General features: G+C 55.1%; 2 protein-coding genes across 4 annotated transcripts in view; one reads left to right on the top strand and one right to left on the bottom strand.

Annotated features, from left to right (window-relative positions):
* Positions 1 to 233: 233 nt before the first annotated feature.
* Positions 234 to 5,545, top strand: LDHD (lactate dehydrogenase D). 2 transcript variants are annotated; one of them, XM_042920816.1, is made up of 11 exons: positions 234 to 327; positions 1,058 to 1,170; positions 1,401 to 1,542; positions 1,759 to 1,900; positions 2,037 to 2,196; positions 2,472 to 2,671; positions 2,765 to 2,893; positions 2,972 to 3,099; positions 3,677 to 3,767; positions 3,854 to 3,965; positions 4,053 to 5,545. In XM_042920816.1, the coding sequence occupies exons 1-11, from the start codon at positions 253 to 255 to the stop codon at positions 4,216 to 4,218; spliced, it is 1,458 nt and encodes a 485-aa protein (XP_042776750.1). In that variant the 5' UTR covers positions 234 to 252; the 3' UTR covers positions 4,219 to 5,545. The 2 variants fall into 2 exon arrangements, with proteins under 2 accessions (XP_042776750.1, XP_042776751.1); XM_042920817.1 differs by having other exon boundaries at positions 2,403 to 2,671.
* A 1,880-nt stretch (positions 5,546 to 7,425) lies between these two features.
* The window catches only part of ZNRF1 (zinc and ring finger 1), a 104,280-nt gene continuing 85,048 nt past the window's right edge, over positions 7,426 to 26,657 (bottom strand). The window contains exons 2-5 of one of the 2 annotated variants that reach the window (XM_042920820.1): positions 21,877 to 21,972; positions 11,450 to 11,555; positions 9,706 to 9,797; positions 7,426 to 8,536 (exon numbers count right to left, since the gene is read on the bottom strand). In XM_042920820.1, coding sequence (XP_042776754.1) covers positions 9,740 to 9,797; positions 11,450 to 11,555; positions 21,877 to 21,972 — 260 coding nt within the window. In that variant the 3' untranslated portion in view covers positions 7,426 to 8,536; positions 9,706 to 9,739. The other variant, XM_042920821.1, reaches the window with a different exon arrangement.

The following is a 26,657-nucleotide window of genomic DNA, read 5'->3' as shown; positions in this document are numbered from 1 at the left end:
CAGCAGAGCTTTAAGCCAGGGAGAGGTTGCTATCCTCTCCTGCTGTGTGTTAGCTAAGCCTCACCTCTCCTTTGGAAGTACTGACATGTGCCTGCTGCCACACCTGACTCAGCAAGGTCTGGCAGGGCCACCTTAAGGCCGGATCACCTTAAGCAGTCCCCCTCCCCCCTCCCGCCCCCGCCCCCTGCACAGCCAATGCGCCGGGCGCTGGGGTGGCCTCAGTGCCCACGCCCCTCCGGCTGCTGCCCAGCTATGGCCAATCTGCTCCGGGCTGCGGCGACCTGGGGGCTGTTCCCCTGGAGGGGCTACTGCTCCGGGGGGACGCAGGTAGGTGGGGGGAAGCCCGCTACGGGTGGGCGGGCCAGCTACCAGGTTTATACCAGGCTTCGTGCTGCACCAGCACCCTGTGACCTTGAGCAGAGGATCACCGGGCTCACCCTGTGCCAAAGGTCGGTGTTGAGCGAGCCGAGCCGAGGCCCCCACAGCTGCCACAGGTGGAGTGGGGGTGTAAAATGAAAAGCTTGTGGGCTCCAGGGCGCCCTCTTTGGGGCTCCCGAACGTAGACACAACTGAAACAATGCCCCGGGAGGTGAGGACGATGTGGGGTTGGGGGCGCCTCAGTTGACAGGCTGTGGAGTTTTTCCTTCCCGTCCTTCCGCGTCCACTGGTGTGCCTGGGGCAGTTTTGGAGGAAGGGCGGACGTAAGTAACCTTTCCGGGCCAAAGCAGGGCTGGCTGCGTTATGGAACCCTGTGATGCTCCTTTCTGTAGAGTGAATCTGGTTCCTATTTTTACCCAGGGGTTTTTTTCCCAAGTGAAACGTGGAGCCCGATGGTTCTGTTTGGAAAGGGGCACTCCCGTAGAGTGGGTTTGCTTCCGGGGGGCCCACTGGCAAGGCCAAGCTGTGCTGACCCTGGGGTGGTGTCAGTGGGGGGTGGGGCGGGGGAGGAGGCCAGAGGTGCTGGCAGCCCCTCCTCCACTCCCGGACCGCCACAGGGGCAGGGCTGTGGGCCCAGGTGTCTCTGAGTGACTCTTGGCTGCGTGTGTCTTCCCTGCAGGGTGAGCTCAGCAAGGGCTTTGTGGAGGCTCTGAAGGCGGTTGTGGGGAGCTCCCATGTGTCCACCGCTGTCGCCGTCCGCGAGCAGCATGGTCACGACGAGTCCATGCACAGGTGTGGGGGCCCCTTCCCCTATCAGAGCCCCGGGCTGGGAGTGAGAGTCCCGGGCTGTCTTCGCCCCCACCCATCTGTTTCTTGGGGGGTCTGGCATTCTTTACCTCTTCTCCACACCCATCCCTCACCCACTGTGCAGCCCCAGGCCCTGTGATGCCTCTGGGCTCCTTGGATGTGAGCAGGACCAGAGGGTACCATACTCCTCGAAGTTGCTGAGCGTCTTGTTCTAGGTGCCAACCTCCAGACGCCGTGGTGTGGCCCCAGAATGTGGAGCAGGTCAGCCAGCTGGCCGCCCTGTGCTACAGCCAAGGAGTGCCCATCATCCCATTTGGCACGGGCACTGGGCTTGAGGGTGGAGTCTGTGCGGTGCAGGTATGCAGGTCCCCCCCCCAACCCCCCCCCCCCACCCCCCCGGGCTCTGGCTCTCTCTCCCTTGTCACTTTTGTGGCTGCCTCCAGCCTGCCTTACCTGCAATCCTCGGGCTCTGGTCTGAGTGCCCGGAAGTCAGCCTTGAGATGGGGTCCTGTGGAATGTGGCCTAGCCCCGGGAAGTCCGAGGTCGACTTCCCCTTGGCCTCCCTCCTGTCAGGGCGGTGTCTGCATCAACCTGACCCACATGGACAAAATCCTGGAGCTGAATCTGGAAGACTTCTCTGTGGTGGTGGAGCCAGGCGTCACCCGCAAAGCTCTCAACACCCGTCTGCGGGACAGCGGCCTCTGGTTTCCCGTGGGTAGGCTGAAACTTGAAGCCCTTCCCCGGGCCCCTGAGGGCTCCCTGGTGGCGGTGCTCTTTCTAGGGTTTGAGGGGACTCTTCTGTCTCTGGGCGCCTGTCCCAGGCTGCCTTCTGCCCGCACTCTGCCCTCCAGATCCAGGTGCAGATGCCTCTCTCTGTGGCATGGTGGCCACTGGGGCCTCGGGCACCAATGCCGTGCGCTATGGCACCATGCGGGAGAATGTGCTGAACCTGGAGGTGGTGCTGCCTGGCGGTGAGCTGCTTCATACCGCAGGCCTAGGCCGTCATTTCCGGTGAGGGTCTTCTACGCATGGCAATGGGGCCTCCCGGATTGGTGGGCCAGGCTTCTGAGGGGTCTGAAACTCCTGTCGCGTGGGCCAGGGTTGAAGGTTTCCTGCACCAATTAGGGCTGTGCAAAAGAACATCTGCTTTGCTGGCAGGCTGGGCCGGCTCCCTACCTGGCAGGGGCCTGGCGGACAGTGCTGGGCTTCCAGACCAGGCTCGGGGCTGGAGACCGATCGTCTCAGGCCCTGGCCACTCACCTACCTTGCGTGTCCCCGGGGTCCAGGAAGAGCGCAGCTGGCTACAACCTCACAGGGCTCTTTGTGGGCTCTGAGGGGACACTAGGACTCATCACAGCTGCCACTCTGCGTCTGCATCCTGCCCCTGAGGCCACAGTGGTCGCCACCTGTGCATTCCCCAGTGTCCGGGCAGCCGTGGACAGCACTGTTCACATCCTCCAGGCTGCGGTGCCCGTGGCCCGCATTGGTGAGCCGGGACTGAGCAGTCTGGGTGGGCTCCCTGGAAGAGGTCCCTCTCGAAGTCTGGGCTTCGGCTCACCTGCCCTCTCCTTGGCCCCAGAGTTTCTGGATGACGTCACGATGGATGCCTGCAACAAGCACAGCCAGCTGAACTGCTCCGTGGCGCCCACTCTCTTCCTCGAGTTCCATGGTTCCGAGCAGGTCCTGGCCGAGCAGCTACAGCGAGCAGGTGTGCTGGGGTGCTGTGGGGTGGGGGGCACAGGCTGGTCCCGATTAAGGCCGCGTGTCAACCTGCCTCCCCCTGCAGAGGAGATCACCCAGGACAATGGAGCCTTCCACTTCTCGTCGGCCAAGGAGGCTGAGGAGCGCGGCCGGCTCTGGGCAGCGCGGCACAGTGCCTGGTACGCAGTGCTGGCCCTGCGGCCGGGCTGCAAGGTGAGCTGGGCTGGGGTGGAGGCGGCGCCCGCAGGCCGGGCCAGCACCCTGTGCTCGGCCCACCGCACTGCTGTCCAGAGCGGCAGGCTGAGACCCACAGGGGGCAGGAGTGCCCCAACCCAGCTGCTACTCAGACACTGTCGAGTGGGAGAGTAGTTGTCCGCCAGACCCTCCAGAGGGAACCCCCGCCTGAGCAGGGCCCTGGGCACAGGCACAGAGAGGGTGCGCTTAGGGTTGGTGAACACGGAACAGAAGCCGCCTGGAGAAAGATGATGACGCAGGAGGTGTCAGCCGACAGCAAGGGGAGGCTGGGCTCCGGGAGCCGGAGTGCAGACTAGGCGGTGTGGGCAGCTGGGGGTCCTGCATGTGGGGCCGGGCGGGGATCGAGGGGAGGGCTGTGAAAGCCTCCGCAGGCAGGGCAGAGAGCCCCCTCTGGCCAGCTGTCTGGTCGTACAGGCCTAGACAAAAACAGTTTTTGTGGGTGAGGCCGTCCTTAGCCTCGACCACAATGACCTCTTACCTCTGAGCCAGCGGGGGGTGGGGGCGTGGAGAACCTCACAAACCTGCCCCGACCTAGGGCTATTCCACCGACGTGTGCGTGCCCATCTCCCGGCTGCCAGAGATCCTGGTGCAGACCAAGGAGGACCTGAAGGCCCAGGGACTCACAGGTCCGCATGCCCGCTGCTGGAGCGCCGTGGGGGTGGGTAGCGGGAGGGCTGGCCCGGGGCCGCAGCTCTGTCGTCTGGGCCCCCAGGAGCCATCCTTGGACACGTGGGTGATGGCAATTTCCACTGCCTCCTGCTGGTGGACCCAGAGGACCCCGAGGAGCTCCACAGGGTCAAGGCCTTTTCAGAACTGCTGGGCAGGTGAGAGCAAAGCCCAGGGAGGGCGGCTGGGAGGTGGTGGGAGGAACGCTGCTGAGAACCTCTTCATTGCCACCCACCCCCCCCCAGGCGGGCACTGGCACTCCATGGGACATGTACTGGGGAACATGGCATTGGGCTGGGCAAGCGCCAGCTGCTACAGGAGGAGGTAGGTGCCGTGGGCATGGAGACCATGCGGCGGCTGAAGGCCATGCTGGATCCCCGAGGCCTCATGAACCCAGGCAAGGTGCTGTGAGGGCCTGAAAGCACTTGGCCCACAAGCCCCCAGACAGTGGAACCTCCTGTTCTGGAACCTTTCTTCTTGCCACAGAACAGTTCCGCCTCCGCCCAGACCTGCAGGGGGCTTGCCTGCCTTCCCCTTGGTCTGAGCCTCGCTGCTGCTGGGGGCCAGCTCCCTTAGCCTGACTCCACGTGCCTGGTGACAGGAACGCTCCTTTCCTGGCGTGGGAAGTGATCCCCCACTCTACGTTGATAGGCTTCCCTGGGCCCCTAAAGCAAACCAGAGCCCCATTTGCAGCAGTCTGGAGATGAGCAGGCAGCCCCTATGCATGGCCTCCTGTGCCCGCCTCCCTCCCACCCCCGTCAGGTTCTCTGTCCTGTGGCCAGTGATATCCTCAGCCCTCATTCTGGGCCTGTCCTTGGACTTACTGCAGCCTGGGGAGGGGATGGTGCTTAGGCTACAGAAGGTTGCTTTCAGGGACCCAGGTCCCTGTCCCAACTGCTGTTTGTGAGAAGCTGAGAGCCCGAGGATTTGCCCATGGTCACCATGAGCCTGGACCGAGCCCAAGAACATTCTGAACATGTTCTTCAAGTGGCTGTTGCCAATCAATGGAAATGGAAGTGAAATTATTCTGCTTGTATTATACTTCTCCATGGTGTGATGTATTACATTACTAGCTCCCCCCCACCCCCAAAGTCAGATCTGCCCACCCTGGGGATCCCTGGTGAGACCACTCAGTCCGTGTACTTCAGTTGTTCCCAAGCCCACAAGAGGGCGCCCACCACCATGGCATCTGCTCTGGGCAGAGGCACCCAGGACTCCCCTGTCCAGGGCCTACAGTTCTCTGCCCTGGGTACCCCTACTTCCCCAGGTTGAGGTTGGGGGAGGCTTGGTGTCTCGGAAGCCAATCTCTAAATCCCATCCCAGGAGCCTATCATGTGGGCCCATCTCCCTCACCCCCTTGGACTTGGCCTCTGAATAAAGATGAGCAAAGCAGGGAAACCAGTGGGACTCTCCATCTCACCTCACCCCTACTCTCCTGAGCCACCTCTGAGCTCCTTCCCTGCCTCCACCCCACGGGCCCCTCCCACCTTTCCCCATCAGCTGTCTAGGCTCTGGGCAGAGGCCGCCCTTCTGGGACTCCTCAGCCCAGCATGATTCTCGGAAGCCCCTCTCCTCCCTGGACTGAGCCCCGTTTGCTCCTCTGTGACATTTCCAGCCCTGGGCTGTGAGCACTGTGCCGAGGGCTGGTGTGGGGGCAAGCCTCATTGCCTCTCCCCAAACCACCCTGGTACACGAACTACCTGTGTTAGCTGCATGCATTCTGGACAAACAGCTCTCTAGTACCCCCGCCCGGCAAATGGACTGCCTCACCCCCAAGCCCAGGGGAGAATCCTGCAATGGAGGCTTCTCCCCTTACTGGGCAGAGATCTACTTTGATGAAAGAACAAGCACACTGTTCACTGAAATACCAGCCCCTGAAGATTCAAGTGACTATTTTTGCCTTATTGTCTTTGTGTGTGTACTTTCTGGAGAGCCATCTGGAGTGGAGTTACACACTTCTTGGCGCCATTTACCTGCAGAATTCAGCACCTATCTCCTAAGCATAAGGACCTTCTCTTAAAAACCTCAACACCGTTGAAGGGCTACTAGATGGTCTTAGTAAGGTGCAACTGCCCGGGAAGCCCCCCTCCCCCCAAAGCGTGCTGAGCCCTTAGCAGAGAGAGGGGGATGGAAGTCACCTTGAGATTCCAGCTGACTCCCTGCCCGCCCAGGAAGAGAGACAGCGACCTGGAAGGAGCACGACAGAGACCAGGCCTACCTGGGAAGCTGGGACTAGCCTGTTCAACCCCCGCCTGAGGGGCCTGCAATCCGGGTGAATTCTGGAGGCCAGTGCAGCCAGCAGAGGGCTGCCATGTGCCGGGTGGGAGTGGAAGTCGCTGGGGGGTGGGGACAGGCACCAGCCCCGGGAGCCTGGAACAGCGCCCGGCCGGCGTGGGCTCCAGCCTGCCCCACTGGGTCACGACCGTTTGGCTCACCCAGGGCCAAGCCACCAAGGTGGTCATAAAGGCCTCTGCCTGCAGGCCCAGGGGTCAAGCAAGGAGATCTTCGGGGCCGGCTTTGCTGGAGGAATTAAATTTAGAACAGGGAGACACAGTTGCCAGGCAGAAGCGGGAGGTGCTGTGAAGAGAACAGTGCTCTCTGCGATGACAGAGCTGAGGGAGCCTGCTACGCATGTGCCAGGGGCTTCCGGGCACATTCTCTGACCCTCACGGTCACCTCCCAACTGTCCCCACTCACATGGGATTGAAACTGAAGTTCAGAAGAACAAAGTTGTTTCTCTGAGATCATTCTGCCCAACAGAGGAGCCCACATGCAGACCGTTTAGAGCTCATGTTCTTGTCACCGTAGCAACGGTCGGTCCCCGGGGGTCCCCACCACGATGCTAAGGCCCAGGCTCAGACCCACAAGGTCTTCTTCGGCGTTTCTGAATGTGCTGAACGTGCCTGTGCCCCAGTTCACGTTTGCCCCCTGGCCCGCAAGGCCCCTGCCCAGAGTAGGTGCTTTAGGAAGCATCTGACAGATGTCGGACAGTCCGCCGAGCACAAGAGGGGCCCGAGGAGGAGTTGGAGCAGAGAAGCTTGAGGCATCTCCCTCCGGAGCTCTCCTTCACAGGCTCTGCAGGAGGCTCCGGAATGCTGCTCCAGGAGCCGGTCTGGCCCGGGGACAGAGGCCGGGCATGCGCCGCTCCCCCTGCCCTGAGCTTCCCGCCCGGCTTTAGGTGTGCCAACTCTTGTGAGCCCTGAGTGGCTGGTTCCAGTTCAAGGGCTCTGAGCTGGCTCGGCCCCAAACAGGGCCTCTTTCTGGGCCTCAATGAAGCATGCCCATGAGTCAGCACTGAGATGTAGACTGAGCAACAGGCAGGGCAGGACAGGACGTGGGACGGGGAGCGGAGGATGAAGGAAGGCAGGGGTGGGGGTGGGGGAGTGAGGGGACTGGGCCAATACCTGGAGGAATCCGCATCCTCGCAGCCTCCGCTGGCTGCGCGATCTCTGCCCCCGCAGATCCTTCCTGAAGAGTTCTGTCACGGCCACGCCACAGGTGATGGCAGATGGACTCCATGATGCCTGGGAGGGTCAGTAAATCTGAAGGACTCGGGTGTGACCTGCCAGGTCCCCCTGCCCAGGCATGACTGCTCTGAGGACCACTTCACACGCCTGCAGCGCCAAGCCTGGAGGAAGTTGCTAAGGATGTAGGTGAGGGAGCGGGGGACAGGCCTTCAAGCCCCATTTCCTGGTCGTGTAACGATTACCTCAGTAAAATAAAGTCACACAGTGCATCTTTTATTAGACATTTTAATACCATATCAAAACACCTTGACTAATGAAGAAAGCTTTGTCTCCAAGCTTTGAACATTTTTTTTAAACATTTTATAAGGTTTTTTTTTTTTTGTATTTTAATATATAAATACAGAAACCTATCTTGCATGGGCTGATGCCACGTGTGAACATCAATGGCTAAAATGTTCTCAAACAGAGTGCCTGAAAACAGGGGTAACTGTACATATTCCTTTAATAAGTCTTTTGTCTGTTTAAGTTTTCTGGAAAAAAAAAATCCACAAGGGTCTAAGAAAAATGTTCAGGCATTTTTGCAGGACACTTGTGATTGTTAAATCCTCTGAACTGACCAGAACCAGGAGGGGAGGGAGGAAGAGGAAAAGGAAAAGGAGAGGAGTAGGTCCTTGACGGGTTGTTTTTTTTGGCAATAAAGTTACATATCAGGGTCCTGGGGGAGAAATGTGCAAAACCAAGCCAGAAGAATGGAGGAAAAAAAAACAACCCCAAAATACCCAAGGCAGAGTGGTTGGTGATAGAGAGGGCCGGTGGGGGTGCCGGGCATGGGAGGAGGCCACGTGTGCCTGCTCCTGGGCCATCGGGGCGTGTGGCCCTGCTCGGTTCTGTCACTGAGTGGGTTCTAGCTGGGCAGCAGACAGCAATCTGTAAACATCACGAGGGAAAACACCAGTCGACACTAGACTTTTTTTTTATAATTTTTTTTTTTTTTTTGTAAACACTTTAGACAGACCCACAACGCCTTTCAAAGGTGAAAAAGAAAATGCCCTTTCCCTCCTGGGATGAGGGGTGAGGGGAAGGATGGCGGTTGATTCTTTCTTCTCTCAAACTCGCTCTCATCCATTTGGTGTCCTCAGGGAGAAAGGGAGAACCATTCTCTGGAAGTCAGTGCAGAAGGGGTGCCCTGTTCCCACTGGTGTCCCCAGCTCAGCTCTGCCCGTGTCCGATGCCTCCTCTCGGGAACGGGGGCTGGCCGGTCCCTGTGTGGATCGTAACACGTAAGTCACGCCGTGTCGGCGAGGCCGGCCGCGTGCATCCTGCCGAGGCTGGCCGGGCGTCTGTGGTTCCGCTCCGGGGCCCGAAGCCAGAAGTCACGCCGGGATTTGGACTCCCGCTCCGGCGCCGGCCCAGTCCCTCTGCCTCACTCTCACCCTTGCTTTTTCTTCTCCCCATGTCCTCAGTTTTTGAGGGGAAGGTAAAAAGAGCAAATGTCCCTGATTTGTCTGACATCATCAGCTGTTCTGGGAGTTTACTTGGAATAAATAAAATAAACCTAATGAAGAACAAAGGAAGACAAAACAAACAAAAACAAGGGAGAGAGAGAGAAGAAAAGAGGCCCCAAAACCTTTGGATGTGAGATGAGGTGGAGTCAGGGTTTTGGTTTCCCTGGGGTTTTTGTCTGTTTGCCAGAAAAAAAGAAAGTGCTAGCCCAGGACTCGCAAGGGACAGGTGGGATGGGGGACGGGCGAGGATGGTCAGCAGAAAAGCAAGGTGCCCTGGGGAAGAAAGGGACAGTCAGACTGGACGGCTATACAGGGGACCACGTGTGCACATCTGGAGGGAAAGGTAGTCGTGCTGGCCTACTGCGGCTGATTCATCTGGAAGCGGATGAGTGTGTGAGGGTAGGCGAGAGTATGTGGGTGTGAGTATGTGTGAGTGTGGCTGTGTGTGAGCGTGAGGGAGGTGGCCTGCGGGCAGAAGAGCAGCGGTTAAGGTGATCACTGATGAGCACCACAGAGGACAGGGCACTGTCCCACAGGGTGTCTTGTTTAGTAAGTCTGATGTCCACCCCTGTCCCCGAAGAGGCAGAGACCCCGAGACGCAGGCTTGACTCGGGCCGCCCCTCACGCACAAGGCGGGGCTGGTGAGAACCCAGTGTCGGTCCCCTCCCACCCGGCACCTTCCGAGGGGGTCTTTCTGAACCTTCCTCAGGGAGATTCACTCTAGATGTCTGCACACACTGGCCTCTTTCCAAAGAACCTAGTTCTGCTGAAGCTCCCCTTCATAACCATGGGAGTTTGTACTTCCTGTCCTTCCTGGAGAATCACCTCCCCCACAGAACCACTGACGAGATGCTCCCCTACCTCCAGGCCCTAGAGTGACTCGAGCCTCGGCCTTGAGCCCGGAGCACCCCCAACCACAGGCTCACCTTTGAGAGGAGTCAGCAAGCGAGCCCAGCAGGGTCAGTCCGCAGGATGTTCTGGACAAGATCTGTTCACTTCAAACCACGAATCTATGCAACTGAGGCAGGGAGGTGGCAAGGGGAGACATGTTACCCGTGGACCAAGCCACTCCTTACAGGGCGCTCTCCAAGGGTCAGGCTTCTGATCAGGAGTTTGCTAAATCTCACTTGCTCGCGCCTCAGGGAAAAACAAGCGTGTCCCCATACACCCACTTTTTGAAGCAGGAAGGAGAGAACCAGGACGGATCTTGGCTCAGCCCGAGGCATCAGCCCGGCACGATGGGTACAGGATTGGGCGGATCTGGGTGCCGGCAGGAAACGGCGAGTGTGGCCCTGAGAGGGACCAAGGCCTCGCCTACATGGGGGCTCGAGAGAGGCAACAGCTACCAGGGGGAAGGTGAGAGCTGGAAGGCCAGGCAGGGCAGTGAGCCCACCATCTCTCGGGCTTAAAGCACAAGCAGATGGAAACCAAGACCCAGCAGGCTGGCCGTTGCTCTGGGCACTGGGGTCCCGGGAACCCCTTCTTCCATCAAAGGGACAGCCTGAGGCTCCCTCCCTGGTGGGACCTTCAGGAGATCCCCAGGCTCTACGGAGCTTGGTCAGCTGTGGTGGGCACACGGCATGGAGCCTGTCCCAGAGAAGTGGGAAGGGGAGGCCCAGCCCTCCAGCTTAGGGACATTGCTGGGGAGGGCCAGACAGGAGGCTAACAGTGAAACCCTGGTCTCCAGTGTTCACAGAAAGGACCATTTGAACCAGACAGGGAACAGAGATTGCCCAAAACAGCTTTCTGACTTATGTACCAACATAGGGTAATTTTCAAAGACAGGAACCAGGTAGATAATTTGCATCGTTCTCCCCCAGAGCCAAAGATTTCTATCTTCTGATTCTGAGTGGTGCCTTCTGGGGACACTGGAGCAATCTGTGCTGGGCCCAGGCCAAGAGCACCCCCTCACCCCACCCCGACCTGGAGCCTCTCATAAACTGGCCACGTCTGGGTACCAGGAGCCACGACCACCTCATGGCCAACAGCCCTGTGAATCGGGCTTTGGAAAAGCCCGCGTGTCAGGAGAAGCTCTGGGACTCAAGGAGCCGAGAGCAGATGGCACAGAGCGTCCTCCTGTCTTGGGTAAGGAGGTGTCTTCTTTCCAGCTGGAAACAAGAACGAGGCTCATACTGGAGCCTGAGGACAAATCTCAGCCCCGCTAATTATAGCAGCTTTCAGTGCCGTGGCCCCACAGGTAGTGGCTATTCCTGCCTCTGGCCCTCTGGGGAGAAGGGGCGGGTGCAGGGGCGGCTCGCACAGCCCTCCCTGTTGCCTCTCTGGCACAGATGACGGTCCTCACACCGTGGAGGAGAGGGGCCCGCGGAGGAAGATAAGGCTCAAGGAGACGGATGGCGAATCAACCTTCCAGGTGGGGTCCTAAGTGCCTCCAACCTGTGGGGTTCCACGGGTCTCCCCGTCAGCCCCCACCCTCCAGGCCATCAGACCAGAGACCTGCTCTGCCCTACACTTGGCATGTTCAGACCTTCTATCTGCGGGCCTCTGCTTCGACCTCTCTCAGAGCCCTTGGCAGGGAGGAGAGGTCATCCCGCAACCAAAGGGGACAGAATGGCTAGTGCTGAGGGTCCGTCCTTCTCTCCCCCACCTGCACAGAAGGAGCCCTCTGGGGTCTCGGATGGGGCTGAGCTGGCCCTGCCGACCCTTTCGTACCTTTTGTGATAAATGCACAGGCAGGGCAGCCTGGCTATCGTGTCCCCCTGAAGCAGCTCCTCCAGGCAGATCACACACTCACCCGCGTCTTTAGTCAGCACGTCATCTGCAAAGGGAGGACAGAGGAGAGTGGGAGAGGGTCAGTGGCCAGCAGACAGGTGGCGCAAGGCAGGCAGGGGTCTAGGAGCTGGTTGGGACCGCCTGGGTCCCCTGAAGTGGGCAAGGCTCTGTGGGCGACACAGAAGACCAAGGGTACCTTGACCTGAAGGTACTGCAGAGACAAGACACGCACACGGCACATGAATTATCTGAAGACAAATGGGATTAATCACCAAACGAGGGGCAGAGGATGGAGGCTGAAGAGGGCTGGGAGGGGGACAGGCACGTAGCAGAGGCAAACTATTTCCCTGAACGGAGCGTCCCCCAGACAGACACACAGACCAGGGGCTGCATGGAGTTCTGGTTTGGAAAAGCATGGTACGGGTACGAGGCAAGAGGGAACGGAAGAGACAGGTGCTCGGCAACTACTCATGAGTGCACAACAGCCAACAGGTGGAATCAGCCCATATCCCCCGCCCAACTGGTCAGCGGATAAACAGACGTGGGCCATCTACACTGTGGAATATTACTCAGCCGTGAAAAGGAGCGAAGAACCAAGGTAGGCCACGATGTGGACAGACTGCAAAAACACCGTGCTGAGAAGGCAGACACAAAAAGTCACCTACTGAACGATTCCATTATGTGAAATGTGCACGACAGGCCAATGTGGACAAAAAGCAGATCAGGGGCTGGGGCAGGAGGGGACGGGGAGTGGCTTTTTTACGGGTGAGGGGTTTTCTTTTTCTCCCTTTTGGATGGTAAGAACACTTACCACAAGATCTACCCTCTCAACAGACTTTCAAGTGTGCACTACACTGTTGCTAACTGGAGGCACAACGCTGTGCACCAGCTCTCCAGAGCTGCTTCATCTGGCACGACTGAAACGCCACACCCCCTGAAAGGCGACTCCCTGTTTCCCTATCCCTCAGCCCCTGGCGACCGCCACGCTATCCTCTGGCTCTTTGAGAAGGGCTCTATTTTAGATACCTCACGAAAGTACAATCGTGCCAGGCGTTTTCTTCCAAAAATGTGTAACTAGATGGAGATGATGGTTGCACAACACTGCGAATGTCCTGAACGCTACTAGGTTGTGCAATTCAATTTAAAAAGGAGAAAAAGGCCCCCCACAGAAAAGAATGAATGGAAGGAAGCTACTGCACACCACAGGCCCCTAGCACAGCCACAGCTGGAAAGGCCTGGGCAGAATAGGGAGACACCATGGCTGAGTCGGCAGCCCTTTATTAAATTTCTGTGACATTCTGGGCACTGGCAAGTCAGTGAATAAGCCACAGTCCCAGGATCGAAGTCCTAGTCTCACAGGGGAGGCTGACAAGAAAATGGAAACGAACAGCCACAGGAATTTTTAGGAAGCCTGACGATGCCCACAGGCCCAGGTGTGAGAGTATGGCAGATGACTGCCTTATCAGGGCAGAGACTGTTCAGGGAAGGACATCCCAGGCAAAGGGAACAGTACCCAAGCATCGGGAACCGCAGGAAGCTTGCTATGGCCTCTGCAGAGAGACGCAGGGTCTTACGGGGAGGTGGGACCAACTCCCTCGGGACGGACTCGTGTTCTGCTGTGGTGCCTAGGCTTCATCTGGTTCACTGGGAGGCCCTGGAGACACGGTCTGATCACGTCTGGTCTCTGCTGACTACTGGAGAAGGGGCTGAGAGAGCCCAGAGATGGGGGGCCCACCGTGGAGGCGGACGCGGCAATGCAGGAGCAGTGGATTCAGGGCCTGCACTAGCCACGGGGGCACGAAGGGAGGAATGATGTGTGCTGACCAGGGCAGCCAGGCAAGTGGCAGGTGCTCGTCACTATGAGAGGGGACGCAGGAGGCGGACAGGCAGGACAAGTGAGTTCAGAGTTGGGTAGGGGATGCTGACCGGGCATTTCCATTTGGACAAACTAATGAAACCTCCGGGAGACTATTCAAGCCTAGATGTGGGGTTTAGAGGAGAGACGCGGGTGACGGGTGTAGATGTGGGATAAAGAGATTTGACTGACATCTAAGAAGGCCAAAGACAGAACCCGGGCTAACTCTAACATCTGGAAGGCAGGTGCAAGAGATGAAGGAAGCAAAGGTTACTCAGAAGTTTCTCCAACCACAAGAGAAATACCGAGAGGACAAGGTTATGGATGTTAAGAAAGAGCCTGAAGCAGGATCAGTTCCCCACTACTAAAAGATTGTAATTGTTCTTGAGCACCACCAAACGAGATACATCCTGAGATTGTATGTGTGTGTTCAATTGAGCCTCACAACCTTATGAGCTAGGCAGGGCATGTGTGTTATTTCCATTCTGCAAAGGAGGATACGGAAGCCAGAGAAATCAAACATCTTGCCTGAGATGGGGGCCTGGGAGTGGCAGCGCAGGGCCTGGGACCCTCTGCTTGGTGCCCTCCTCCGCCTGTTTTTGTGTGCTCTCTGATGACTTTGGTGGAAAGGAAAACATGTGGGGCCTAGAAAACAAGGATTCTTCTTCTTTTTTTTTTTTTTTTTAATTTATTTTTGAGAGACAGTGTGAGCAGGGAAGGGACAGAGAGAGATGGAAACACAGAATCTGAAGCAGGTTCCAGGCTCTGAGCTGTCAGCAGAGCCCGACGCGGGGCTCAAACCCATGAACCGTGAGATCATGACCTGAGCTGAAGTCAGCTGCTTAACCCATTGAGCCACCCAGGTGCCCCCCACCGCCTTTTTTAAAAGTACGTTCATGCCCAGAGCAGAGCCCAATGAAGGGCTTGACCTCATGACTCTGAGATCAAGACCTGAGCTCAGATCAAGAGTCGGATGCTTAACTAAGCCACCCAGGTGCCCTCAAAACGAGAATTCTTCAGGGCCTAGAAGGCTAAGGTGCCTCAAAGCTCCCCACCAAGAACCCTGAGGAAAAAGCCTAAGATAGGACCAGGTCAATACTGAAGTCCCTGTGCACTTGAGCTGTGACAGAAGTCATCCTCTGCTTCCCGGCCAATACAATTTGTGGTCACTTTTTGTTAACATCAGGTTAACCCACAGGCCCACCTGAAAGGGTGACAAGAACGGAAAAAGCAAATGGCACATCATCAGTCTGCCAAGGGGAGGGAAGCCTCAGACTCCGAATGTGGCAAGTGGCAGATCGGTAAAAGGGCAGGATCCCATTTCTTAAAGCACCAGATACCCTCCAGATTGAAATGTATGTGTGTAACCACCTGGTTGTGTTGGCACAGAAAACGCCTGGGAGAATATACACTCTGATGGTGAAGGAAAGGAGGACTAGAAGAAAAATGTCTTTATATATTTTGAAATTTGTTTGCACGTGCATTGCTTTTACAATGAAAAGCGCCAATAAAGAAAAGTACTGGTGTTTTCATTTGGCTCTGAAATGCATCAAAAGATAGGATGGGCTGGTGGACAGAGGTGTGACAGAGCAAGTACCGTAAGATGCAGACTTCAGACTCTGGGTTCTCTGCGTGTTCACTGCAAAACCCTCAGACTCTGCTGTATGTTTCATAGTTTCATAATAAAACACTGGAGGAAAACACCCCAATAAAGATGGGAAGGAAAACAGTCTAGCTTTGAGGGGGCAGAGTTGTACCACGGACCTTCCTGGGAGCCCTCTCCGCCTCAGGCGTCCCAGGGGGAAAGTGAGTCTGGGCCCCAGCCCCGTTTCATGGTTCCTCCCTTCCTCCCCACTTATGGATGATTCCTATCCCTGGGGTGCAGTAACGTTACAGATTCCCAATTAGTGTCCTCTGCATTTCCCCCCACTGACTGATATCCCAGCCGTGAGCCCAATGGGTAGGTTAGAATTCCCTGGGTCCCCAAAGCTTCCCGAGCCGCTGGCTGCGCTCTCCACCTGCGCTGGCTCCAGGCCAGAGCAGAGGTGACAGAGATATAGGAAGGGAGCCAGGAATGGAGAGAAGGCCTGAGGTTTGCTCGACTCTCCCCTCTTTTCATACTGGATATCACTAGGGGAAGACATAGGAGGCACAGGGTGGTTCCTTTTCTTATCAAGGACTCTGGCTTGAGCACACGAAGGTCAGATGCATCTTCTTAGAAACAATCAATTACCATTCGCACACAGTGCGGTGTTGCGCCTCACCAGCCAGCCTGGGGCTGCAGCACCGGGCCTGGAAGCCCGTGGGACAGGGGAGCTCAGGGCTGGGGCCCTGACAGCCTGGGGAAGCCAGTGGCACCCACACCCGGCGCGGTGCCCAGGGAGCAGTATTCTTCCCACAGCGGAAGGCAGGCGGTACACAGATCCGGCCACAGGCCCGAGCAGGTTGAGTAAAACTTCCTGTCCCAATCCCTGGGGCCCTGGAGTCAGCAGCCCCCAGATGTCCGTGGGAGCTCAGCAGGGGAGTGGAAATGGCTAGGGCTGGCGGTTGGCTATCAACTAGCTCCTCCAAGACTTCCATACACTTCTTGTGGGAGGCTGCTGCCTGCCGTCAGGAACCTCGAGGCACAAAGCCGAGGACCCTGGGCCTGGCACAAATTGAGGCCACCAGGGACACAAACGTCCTTTGATGTCCCCAGAGGAGGGGCCTCAACTGATGCTGGTTGATGAGAAAACAGGGATGAAGCTGTGCTTTCTGCCTTTTTCTTATTGGCTCCCGACAACCCCACCCCACCCCCCTTCCACTCCCTGCCCCACCAGGCCCCTGATGCCCTGTGCAAAGCCAATGCCACTGCCCAAGAGGGAGTTTAGAAGTGTCTGGCCTGAGTGGGAGTGGTGCTAAGTGATGCCAATATCTATCCGTCCAAATGGATGAGGGAGCCAAACGAGAGGCAAAGCTCTCTGGCACCACAGTGGGAGAGGTTGACACCAGGGCAGGGACTGGGGTTGGGGAGGGGCTGCATACTTCTACTCCTGCCTTGAGATACGGGGTAGAGGGGCACTCTGACAGCTGCTATTTGTCAAAGCAAGATGCAGGAGGAGGAGAAAAGGAGGCTTCATTTCTTTGGGGCCAGCTGTATGCCAGAACTTCACAGAAACATCTCAGTGAGTCCTAAAGACCCTGTGGGAGTCTCTGGATCAGCTCATGCAGCTGGTAAGTGGCCATGACTCCCAAGACAAGTTCCACGTGGCCACCTTACCTCCCTTCCTTAAAAGACCAGGTGATGGAGTCTCTTCCCTTGGGGCCGGAAAACACCACCCATCTCACCCACAACTTCAGATCTTCTTCTTCTTGTGACTGTGTGCATGCAGGGGCTCTGGGGGGTGGGGGGTGGAGGAACCTAGGTGTAGGGCTGCCATGTTGGGCTTGACTGCCCCGTGGAGTGCTGGCTCCACGTTCCCCAAGGGACTGCCCGAACGGCTGGTCTGGCAGCATGGAGGGGGCAGGAAGGCCCAAATAGCTACTGATCCCTTTCTGCTGGCAGCCTGGAGGGAAAGCTGAAGTTGGTGCAGCTCGGAGCCAGCAGCTGAGAGCAGGACGATACATAATGCATTTCCTCTGGTGCTTAATGGCAGTCAAAGCCCTGGCGGGAAGGAAGGTAGGAGCCAGAGGGAGAACCCTTAGCAAATGACGCAGAGACACTGGCCCCGCCTCCTGGCCTCATTTCCTGCCCAGGTGCAGCACAGCCTGGTCTCCTCAACAAGGGCAGAGCTGCTGGCCCAGTCTCCTGGGGGACAGGGAGGAGCAGTGCCATCGGCGCCGGTTTCGCCGGCTCCCTTCTTGGGGAATCTCCAGGAAAAGGGGAAACTTGGAGCAGAGGGTTCCCCTCCCAGCAGTGGCGTCCCCACCCTAACGTCCCAGACTGTGGGGCACGCTCCAGTTGTTCTGGTGGGCTGGACTGCAATGATGGTGGCCAAGAGGGGGCAGCCAATAAAGCTTGCGCCCGGAAGGCTTCATCCCTACTGAGGCTCCCCATGGCGACCCAGCTCAAGTCTCTTCTGTAACTACCCGATTCTGATTTCCCCACTGCGGCAAGCCCCTGTGGGTCTCCTGCCCACGGGTTTCCCGCTCTCCCAGTGGCCCTCCGGTCACCAGCCCTCTTCCTGTAGGAGGGGCACCAGGACCGACACCTCCGAGTCCGGCACTGCCGAAGCATCTAACGGTAGCCCCTGCCAGTGCCCCACTGGGCTGGGCACACTCCAAGGCGAGGACCTGGCTCCCCCAGGCCTAAGAAAAGGCATTTCCATGCCAACCACAGGCTCTCAGCAGGGACACAGGCCAGATAAGCACCGTTTACACAAGTCTGCTGCCTTGGGGTAAACTCGAAGGAGGCATTCCTGCCTTTTTAGGGAGTCAGATTCCCTCTCCATTAAAGAAACTTTGTGTGGCATGCAGCATTTTAAGAGCCCTAAAGTCGGGGGCAATGACTTTTGGCGGAGAGGAGGGAAGAGGGTAGTCAGGACCTTAGAAGCAGAGCGTGGGTCCAGAAGAAGAAAGAAAGAGAAGAAAGAAAGCTGAGGGGAGACAATCTCCTGAAGCTACTTTGATAGCAACCAAGCTCTCCTTAACACTGCTGGCAAAGGAACCTAAAACCCCCCAGAATCTACCAGGGCCAAGGACTCCTGGCTAGTCTTGGAATGTGGGCCCCCTAAACCTTCCACTGACAGCTGGCCATCTGTCACGCCCCCGACAGTATTATGGTTCTATTTTGTTCATAGCAAAATCAAGTGCCCCATCCAATCTCAAGGCTCGTACTGCTAGCTGAGCAATGTGAAGATCAAAATTTAAGAGCATATTCTTTTTTTTCTCTAATGTTTATTTATTTATTTTGAGAGAGAGGGAGCGCGCAAACAGGGAGGGGCAGAGAGAGAGGGAGACAGAGAATCCCAAGCGGGCTCCGTGCCACCAGCACAGAGCCCAATGTGGGACTCGAACCCAAGAACCATGAGATTGTCATGACCTGAGCTGAAATCAAGAGTCGAATGTTTAACTCACTGAGCCACCCAGGAGCTCCTTGAGTGCATATTCTTGAGGGTGAGTTCCCTGGTCTCAGAACCACAAATAGATGTTGCACATGGAGAGAAATTAAAGGGCCATTCAAGCTCACTGCATTTATCCACAAAAGCGGGTCCCCCCAATTCCTCCCTCATCTCCCAGGGGTCCTGAGCTCAGAGCCACCCGTGGATGAGGAGAAGGATGGAACATTCAGTGCTCTGGGGCCCTGCACCCATCCTACACCCTCAGCATGGGGCAACTACTCACAAGCCTTCCTAGCCAGGTGCTTGCCCTGGGAGCACCAGTTACTGGCCTGCACATTTCTCTTGAGCACTGGGTGAACCAGTTAATCTAGTCTTGCCTTTCCTAAATTTTTTTTTTTAATCTGGCAGGCCGCTACTGGAGGCTTTCCAATCCACAGCTCAGGCCAACCCTCATAATAAGAAAAATACTACTTTCTATCTGCCTCATTTAGGAGGTTTCTACTTTTTTTCCTTTGGTGGTTAACTAAATTTCATCTTACATAACCGCTGCAAATTTTCTAGAAATTTCCCCAATTAGTGCCAGCAATTATGGAAAGTGTATGTGTGTGTGTGTGTGTGTGTGTGTACACATGAGAAATCTCCAGGGGAGTGACCAGGAGTTCTGGTGAATCTTCATAAGAAAATAGCACTTTTCTCTCTATTCACTAAGAAAGCCTCATCTTGCCTACTTTCCAGAAGATTCTGAGAGCTCTATACTTCACAGATTAAAGAACATAAAGAAGTCTTCTCACATTTCTTTTTAATAGAAAAGATAAAGTGAAGTTGGTGGGGATGATGAGAGATCAGGCGTAAAACAGGTTATTGGCAAAACCAAAGTAAACACCCAGATGTCCTGACCTGGGACTTTGGCCTATGGTCCCTGAAATGCCTGTGCTCTGTGTGAGCTAGAATAGGCCCTAGACAAGTTCTGGAGACTCCCACTCCACATACATATCCCCAGTGGCAAATGCCTTCTCTTATCTGGAAGGTTTAGATGTCTTCACAAAACACAGAGACTGGCTATCAGGCATTAAGTGCACACAGAGAGGCCAGCCCGCCATTTCTGAAACCTCTCCATCCCCTTAGATCAAATTCCACTGAAAGGACCAGACACAACATGCCTCTCCTTGCCTCTGGTGGTAAAGGGTTGACTTTTGTAAAGGAGGTGCTTGAGCCTCTAGTTTACACACACACACACACACACACACACACACACACACTCACATCCTGAAGAGGCGGCCCTTCAATTAGAGGAGGAGTGGAAAATGGAACAGAACTGAGAACAGCTGTAGTTGGGTCTCACGCTGGTTGGTCAACTTCCTCTTCTTCTAAGGGGACTCTGACTCTGAGTGTGGCTTCTGCGGGTGGCTTGTGCTCAGGCTGGGCTGCCAAGCTGGCTCTCCTGTGGAAATGAGGGGAGAGGGACAAGGGCCCCTTCCCTGTGGCTGTGGGCAAGGAGGAGAGCTCCAGGCAGCACGGGGCACTTACAAGTCTCTCGCCTTTCCTGTTCTCCTAATGGGGCATGTGGGTACTTCTCACTCAGGTGGCCCCAAGAGCACTCTGTCCTCCACAGCTGCCCTTGCAAAGTTCTCCCTGATGACATCAAGAGCCCAGTCCTCTCGCGTGGAACCCACTCTGAGGCTGCTTTGTGTTATGACAGCAAGGCAGTGTCTACAGAGAACTCTCCCCAGCAACCCACAGGACAAAAAGCGGTCTTCATGAGGGCTCTGCACATGTGGAGAATAAGTGAACACAGTTTCTGGGCCATGGCTGGGGAGGGCTGTGGGCCACGGGAGAAGACTCCGCTCCCTCCATGGTCCCAGGCAGAGACGAGGAACATGACAAAGTAGAGCTGGAACATCCTTTAAGGAACGTACGCTGACGAGTCTGACAGGAAGCCCAGAGCTCACATGACAAGTTTCAGAGATGTGGCAGCGGTCAGTGTCTAGGGACAGTGAGAGGCTGTCCATAGGGAAGAAGAAGGGCTTCCTGGGCACCAGGTAGCAGATGAAGGGGAAGGAAATGCTGGGGGCAGAGGTGGGGCCACGACGTTCCCTGCGGCTGGTCCTCTGACCTGAGCAAATATGACCAGACTGAGTATCGTGGAGACAAGCAGATAACCGGCCTGCCCACATGTACTCAAGATCTTTCTGCTGAGCAAGTAAATCAGAGATAAGAGAATAGTAGGGTGTGTTTATAAGAGAACGAATGTCAGATTTGTCAGATTTACCTCGAGGGAACAATCTGGAATCATCAGGCCTCCTGGGCTAACGCTGTGTGGAGCAGGAGCCCAAGGACCGCTCTGTAAGGAGAATCTACTCAGAAAACCTTCATCGTCAGGAGGGGGTTCAAGCGATCAGAGGCTCACCTCCCATCCAGTCCACAGGCTCTGAGAAATCACAGAACTTGTCCCGAGCACCGCTATGACTTTAACCCCAGAAGTAGCCCCGTGACGGGGCCGGAGCACATGCCCCTCAGATCTAGTGCCTTGCAGAAGGCGCAGTTCTCTGATGAACACGGTTTGAGGACCAGACTAAGCACACGAGAGTGAACACAGGGTGGAAGCCCATGGCACCCAGCACTACACAGAGGCCAGTCCACTCTGGAAAACGAAAGGCAACCAACCCACGGATGGGCTCACATCTTTGAGGGTGACTGTCTCCGATCAATGCCAGCTGTAACTTCCTGAGCACTGACCACGGGTCAGGCTCTGTATTGCCGGGTTTTAGGTGTGAATATCTTACTTTGTTCTGACAAAATCCTCACAGCCAGGTTACTGACAGCTCCATTTCATGGACCTGGAAACTAAACCTCTGCTAAGCTCTTGCCTCTCAGACTGTCCAGTCAGTCAGTGATGGAGGCAGACGCTGATGCTCACTGTCCACAGAGGCACCACATTAGGAACGGCCTGGCCTGGCGATTCTACCTGTTGTATTCACTGCTCGGCTCTGAAGCAGGAAGCAGTGGGGCCTTGGTGGAGCGACCAGGTGGCAGGTCAGCATTTTGAATCCCTGAAGGGTGTCCACTTGGTGAATGTATTCTGCTGTGGACGCCAAGGCTTAAGCACTCCGTGCACACCAGCAGCACAGATGTCCCCTTCCCCAAGGAGAGGTGGCGTCCCCTCCAGGCCCTCTGCCCTCAGGTGTGTAAATGGGCAAAGGCCGCATCTCCCAACCTGAGGTGCAAGGAACTAAGGGGGCAGAAGCCTGGGCACCCAAGAGACTTCTGGGTGCCACGGGCCTGACCCCTGGGCCGCCTTCCTGCTCCACTTGGCTGCCTCTCCAGCTGGTGCACCGAGATGCCTTCAAAAGTCGGATTCCTCAACACCACGTAGGCATTCCCGCCAGAAAGGGGGGTGCAAAGGTTGCCCAGAACCACTCGAACTCGGGAAGACCCTGAGTTGGAGACTCCCCCGCCCCCGGCCAAACCCTTACCATTGTAGGAGAGGCGAGGTTTGCTCAGACACATTATAAAGTGCATTTCCATCTCATCAGAAGCCACAGACTTGGAACAAATGGGGCACTTGAAACCTGAAAGACAGGAAAACGGTGTGAAATGTCTCCTCCAAACCAAGCACGTCCACAATAAACACAGAAACCGCAGATGGCTACAGTCATGTGGGGGTCAGAGTCAACATGGAGAATTACAATCTGGATACACCCTAGACCCGATTTCTCCTTCATTAATTGCTATTTATCACAGCTCCCGGATCCCCCTGTTTCGCCAGTGCTCTCCCTGCGACAGGCCCATCGGTGAAACTTATCAGAAGTCACTGGCAGCTGGTTTGAGTTTTATTCTCCATTTAGATCCTTTCCCCAGGGGCTCTAGTGGGCAGCAGCGATAGGGAGGAATAAAATCCAGGCAAACAAATAATCAGTCTCTGAGTAACAAAGTGTTTAATACCCTTCCTCCTCACTAGCTCCAAACCACACGGCTGATCACCTGTGGGAGGAAGGCATAGAGCCGTACCTCCTCGACCACCCATGACCAGGTGGCACCTTGCCTCCCTGCGGCTCAGGCAGCTGTCCCCTGAGAGCGTGGAGCGGCAGGGTGGCCCTCTGGAGCCCTCCCAAATGCCACGCACGCCTTGGCCATATGCCACTGACAGGAACAGCTGTTCCACTACACCAGGCAAACACAGGGCGTCATGACCCTGCCGTCCCCCTCCCAAGGAAGTCTGGACTGCTTAGACAGCCAAGGAGTTTTACCAGAACTGTGCCCAATTATTGGAGATTTTGGTTGAGAATCTTCTGAGCTGCACTCCATGAATCAAACATAGTCCCTTGAGTTATTTTTTTATAAACAACTTAAAATTTTTTTAATGTTTATTTATTTTTGAGACAGAGGGAGACAGAGCGTGAGTGGGGGAGGGACAGAGAGAGAGGGACACACAGAATCCGAAACAGGCTCCAGGCTCTGAGCTATCAGCACAGAGCCCGATGCGGGGCTTGAACCCACAAACCGTGAGATCATGACCTGAGCCGAAGTCGGACGCTTAAGTGACTGAGCCACCCAGGCGCCCCTGAACAACTTTTTAAAGATAAACGATCTCCAATTTCCCCCATTTTAATTTTTATTGAAATTATTTTCAAGTGATCATTTCTTTTCTTTTCTACCAGGAAGATCTAAGACCATCAGCAAGTTATTACTTATTTGTCCACATCAAATTTCATACGTCACAGCCTCTCTCTTTTATGACCACAATTCCTACCCACGCAGTTTGGACATCTTAGGTCCGTGACGGCACATCTAAATACTGTTGTCGAGGTTTGACTCTCCTGTTAAACTTTTAGTTGAAGTGTTCCATGCACAGTTTCACGGGATGCTGGTAATATCGGGCAGCAACAATTTCTTCTCAGATAACAGGCTGAGGGCTTGTACTGACTGTCAGCTGCTCCCTCCCGGACAGTGTCTCTCCCAGGGCCTTGTTCATTCTGTATGGAAAGCCCTGTACTTTGACAGCTGCTGGTGCTGAGACAGGAAGCAAGCCAGCTCCCGTGTTCCCATGTAAGGCACAAATACTTTGCTTAAAGTCTTCTCCAAACCCTCCTCTTTTCAGTGACAATGATCTATAGGACCAGACAGAAAATCCAGGGTCCGGTTAAGGACAAAGTGGACCTCACTCCGTGGCACAGTCCCCATTCCCCCAACCCTTTCCCTCAAAGATCGTTAGCATCCTGTGTCTCAGCTAAAATGTCTGGTGGGGTGCCAGGGTGGCTCAGTCAGCTAAGCGTCTGACTCTTGGTTTCTGCTCAGGTCATGATCTTGCAGTTGGGGAACTTGAGCCACTCACTGGGCTCTGCAATGACAGCGTGGAGATTGCTTGGGATTCTCTCTCTCTCTCTCTCTCTCTCTCTCTCTCACAAAATAAATAAATTAAAAAAAATAAAAACTAAAAGTCTTGCAAATGCTATCAATCCAAGGGCTGTATTTTCTGATCTCTGGGTGGTTATGAATCTATTAATAACAAAACCAGAAGACTGTAAAGAAACATGGTGAGAGAGGGTCCATTCTAAATTTTCAGCCAAAACCAGATCTCAGATGTGTCAGGCTGATTCTTTTCTAACTCAGGTTAGAAATCTACAGACCCAGTGTGGCATATGTGGTGGACAAGGGAGTAATGCACTTGAGTCTTGTAGGACAAGGATGTCTTCACCTCTAACCTAAGTCTCTCTGCATCCTTGGATCTGCCCTCAGGCCCGGGCCCTGCAAAGAAGTTAGTATTAAGTAACATCCCACAGAATGACCAACCATTGGGAGATTGTCTTATTTTCTTCAGAGATTCCTTCATCTTTTTTTTCTGACTCAAAAGACCAAGGTTTTACGACTTGGTGACTACAGGACTTTTCTAGTTTAAACTTGCTACGTTGGCACACTGTCTGCAGGCCGAGGGCTCCGCGCTGGCATGCCAGGGTGGACGTGCTCTGGACCTGCTCCTCCAACGCCAGGCCCTGATACAGTCACTAGGAGGTGCTCAAGCGAACTGTTGCTACTGATAAAAGGCCTTACACTTCACATTACTCACTTTTCTGACACACTAGAGCAGATTCATGGTTATCACTATAATAGCATCAATCATCCCCCATCCCAACATGATTCCCAGAATGCAGGAGCAGGAGTCGAGTTACAGCTAAGGTAGTGGGAAGTAGGCCACCCAACAAGAAGGCCTACAAGGAAATGTCACCGGACATTTATGTCCTAGAAAAACAAACTCCCAGGTTTAGGCCAGTACCTTCCTTGTAAAGACAAAGAGGCCTTGAGGGAAGACATCAGCTCAAACACCTGAGGGGGTGGGGCTGAGACCAAGTCAGATTTCTTAGCTTGCAATCTAAAGTCCTTTCCATCAGGGAAGAAGGAACCCACCACACGTGTGATATTGTGATTTATGATAAGACTATGTATTTGGTCTTTGTCCTGTTTCTGGCACAGAGTTTATAACACCCTGGGAATTCCCTAACATAATAAGACCAGTAGTATTTGGTCTTTTGTCACTGGTTCCCGAAATAGCTCCAGAGCCAGTAAGGTAAAAGGAATGTCTTGTTATTCATAATGAGTCCCTTTCAACCACACCAGAATTTATGTTAATGAGGTGACTTTGCGAAGGTCCCTGGTACACTAAAGATGGGGGGCTAGTTCCAAGGGGAACCAACCAGCTCATCAGAAGGTCTGAACTTTCAGTCCTGCCCCCAACTTCTGGGGAAGGGAGGGGCTAGAGATGGAGTTCAATCACCAGTGGCCAATGATTTCACCAGTCATGCCTATAGACCGAATCACAGGGCTGAGAGAGCTTCAGGGTGGTGAACACGTAGAGCTTCCGGGAGGGTGGTGCCGCCCGGACAGGTTATGGGGGCTCCACGCCACATCCCCATACCTCATTCTCAGCATTTCTTCCATCTGCGTGTCCCTGACTTCTACCCTTTTAAAACGAAATGGTAATCAAGTAAGTAAACTCTTTCTCTGAATTCTGTGAGCGGCTCTAGCAAATTAAATGAACCTGAGAAGGGGGTCGTAGGAACCACTGATTAAGAGCCAGTTGGGCAGAAGCATAGGCGACAACATGGACTTGGGATTGGTGTCTGAAGTGGGGGTGGTCTTGTGGGATTGAGCCCTTAACCCGTGCGGTCTGATGCTACCTCTAGGGAGACAGTGTTGAAATTGAGTCAACTGCTTGGCGGTGCTGGGAAACACACTTCAGAACAGGGTTTTAAGAAAGAGGTGGGTTGGGAAATATTCCATCTGGCGAGGGAGCAGCACTGTGGTAGCAAGAGACCTGTACTTTAGTGAAAGCAGGGTTAGTGCCACTTTAATCACCTACCTCTGGAATGGGGGTGGGTAGGGATTGAAAAATAACTCAGTCTATTATGTGAGTGGGCAATGACAAGACCACCTGGGCTTTCCAGGCTCAAGATGTGGAAAGTCATCTACCCTCCCCAGACCTGTTTCCTCACCTGAAAAATAGAGTACTTTCCCTCACTCTTGAAAGGATCAAATGTGGGGAGCCTGGGTGGCTCAGTCAGTTAGGCATCTGACTCTTGATTTCGGCTCAGGTCATGATCTCACGGTTCATGAGATTGAGCCCCGTGTTGGGCTCTGCATTGACAGAACAGAGCCTGCTTGGAATCCTCTCTCTCCCTCTCTCTCTGCCCCTTCCCCTGCTTGTGTTCTCTCTCCCCAAATAAATAAACTTAAAAAAAAAAATGGATCAAATGAGATAATAAACCTGAAAGCACACGAAGAAGCTAATCAAATGTATCATCGAGCCCGGCAGTACTTAATGAGGAGGAAGGAAAAGGAAGGCTGGGGAAGGATCTGGAGGGCGTAGAGGCCACGGGTCATGCCAAGTGTGATGGCAGGGGAAGGGGCAGGAGCTGTCTCTGCTTGTCCCACCTCTGTTTCCTCTGAACTTCTGGAGCGCTGTGCACGGCACTTTCTACACCGCCAGTGTGGAACAATGGTCCCTGTTCAGCCTCTACGGCTCCCACTCTTGCCTGCGATGACAAATAACAGCTCACATTTATGGAGTCGTTACTGTGAGCAGCCACTGGACCTTATGTGTTTCCTCATTTACCATAAAACAGAGTGGGTACTGATCTTCACTTTGCAGAAGAGGACACCAAGGTGACAGAGCCAGGGAGCCAGAGCAGGCACACAGCACCCGGGAAGACTGACCACCCAGCGTGTGCTCTGCTTGCCGGGCTGTGCGACAGGCAGGATG

The sequence above is a fragment of the Panthera leo genome, chromosome E2 (genome assembly GCF_018350215.1).
Source record: "Panthera leo isolate Ple1 chromosome E2, P.leo_Ple1_pat1.1, whole genome shotgun sequence".
In the NCBI taxonomy this organism is placed as follows: Eukaryota; Metazoa; Chordata; class Mammalia; order Carnivora; family Felidae; genus Panthera; species Panthera leo.
This window is presented reverse-complemented; position numbering and strand designations above follow the sequence as displayed.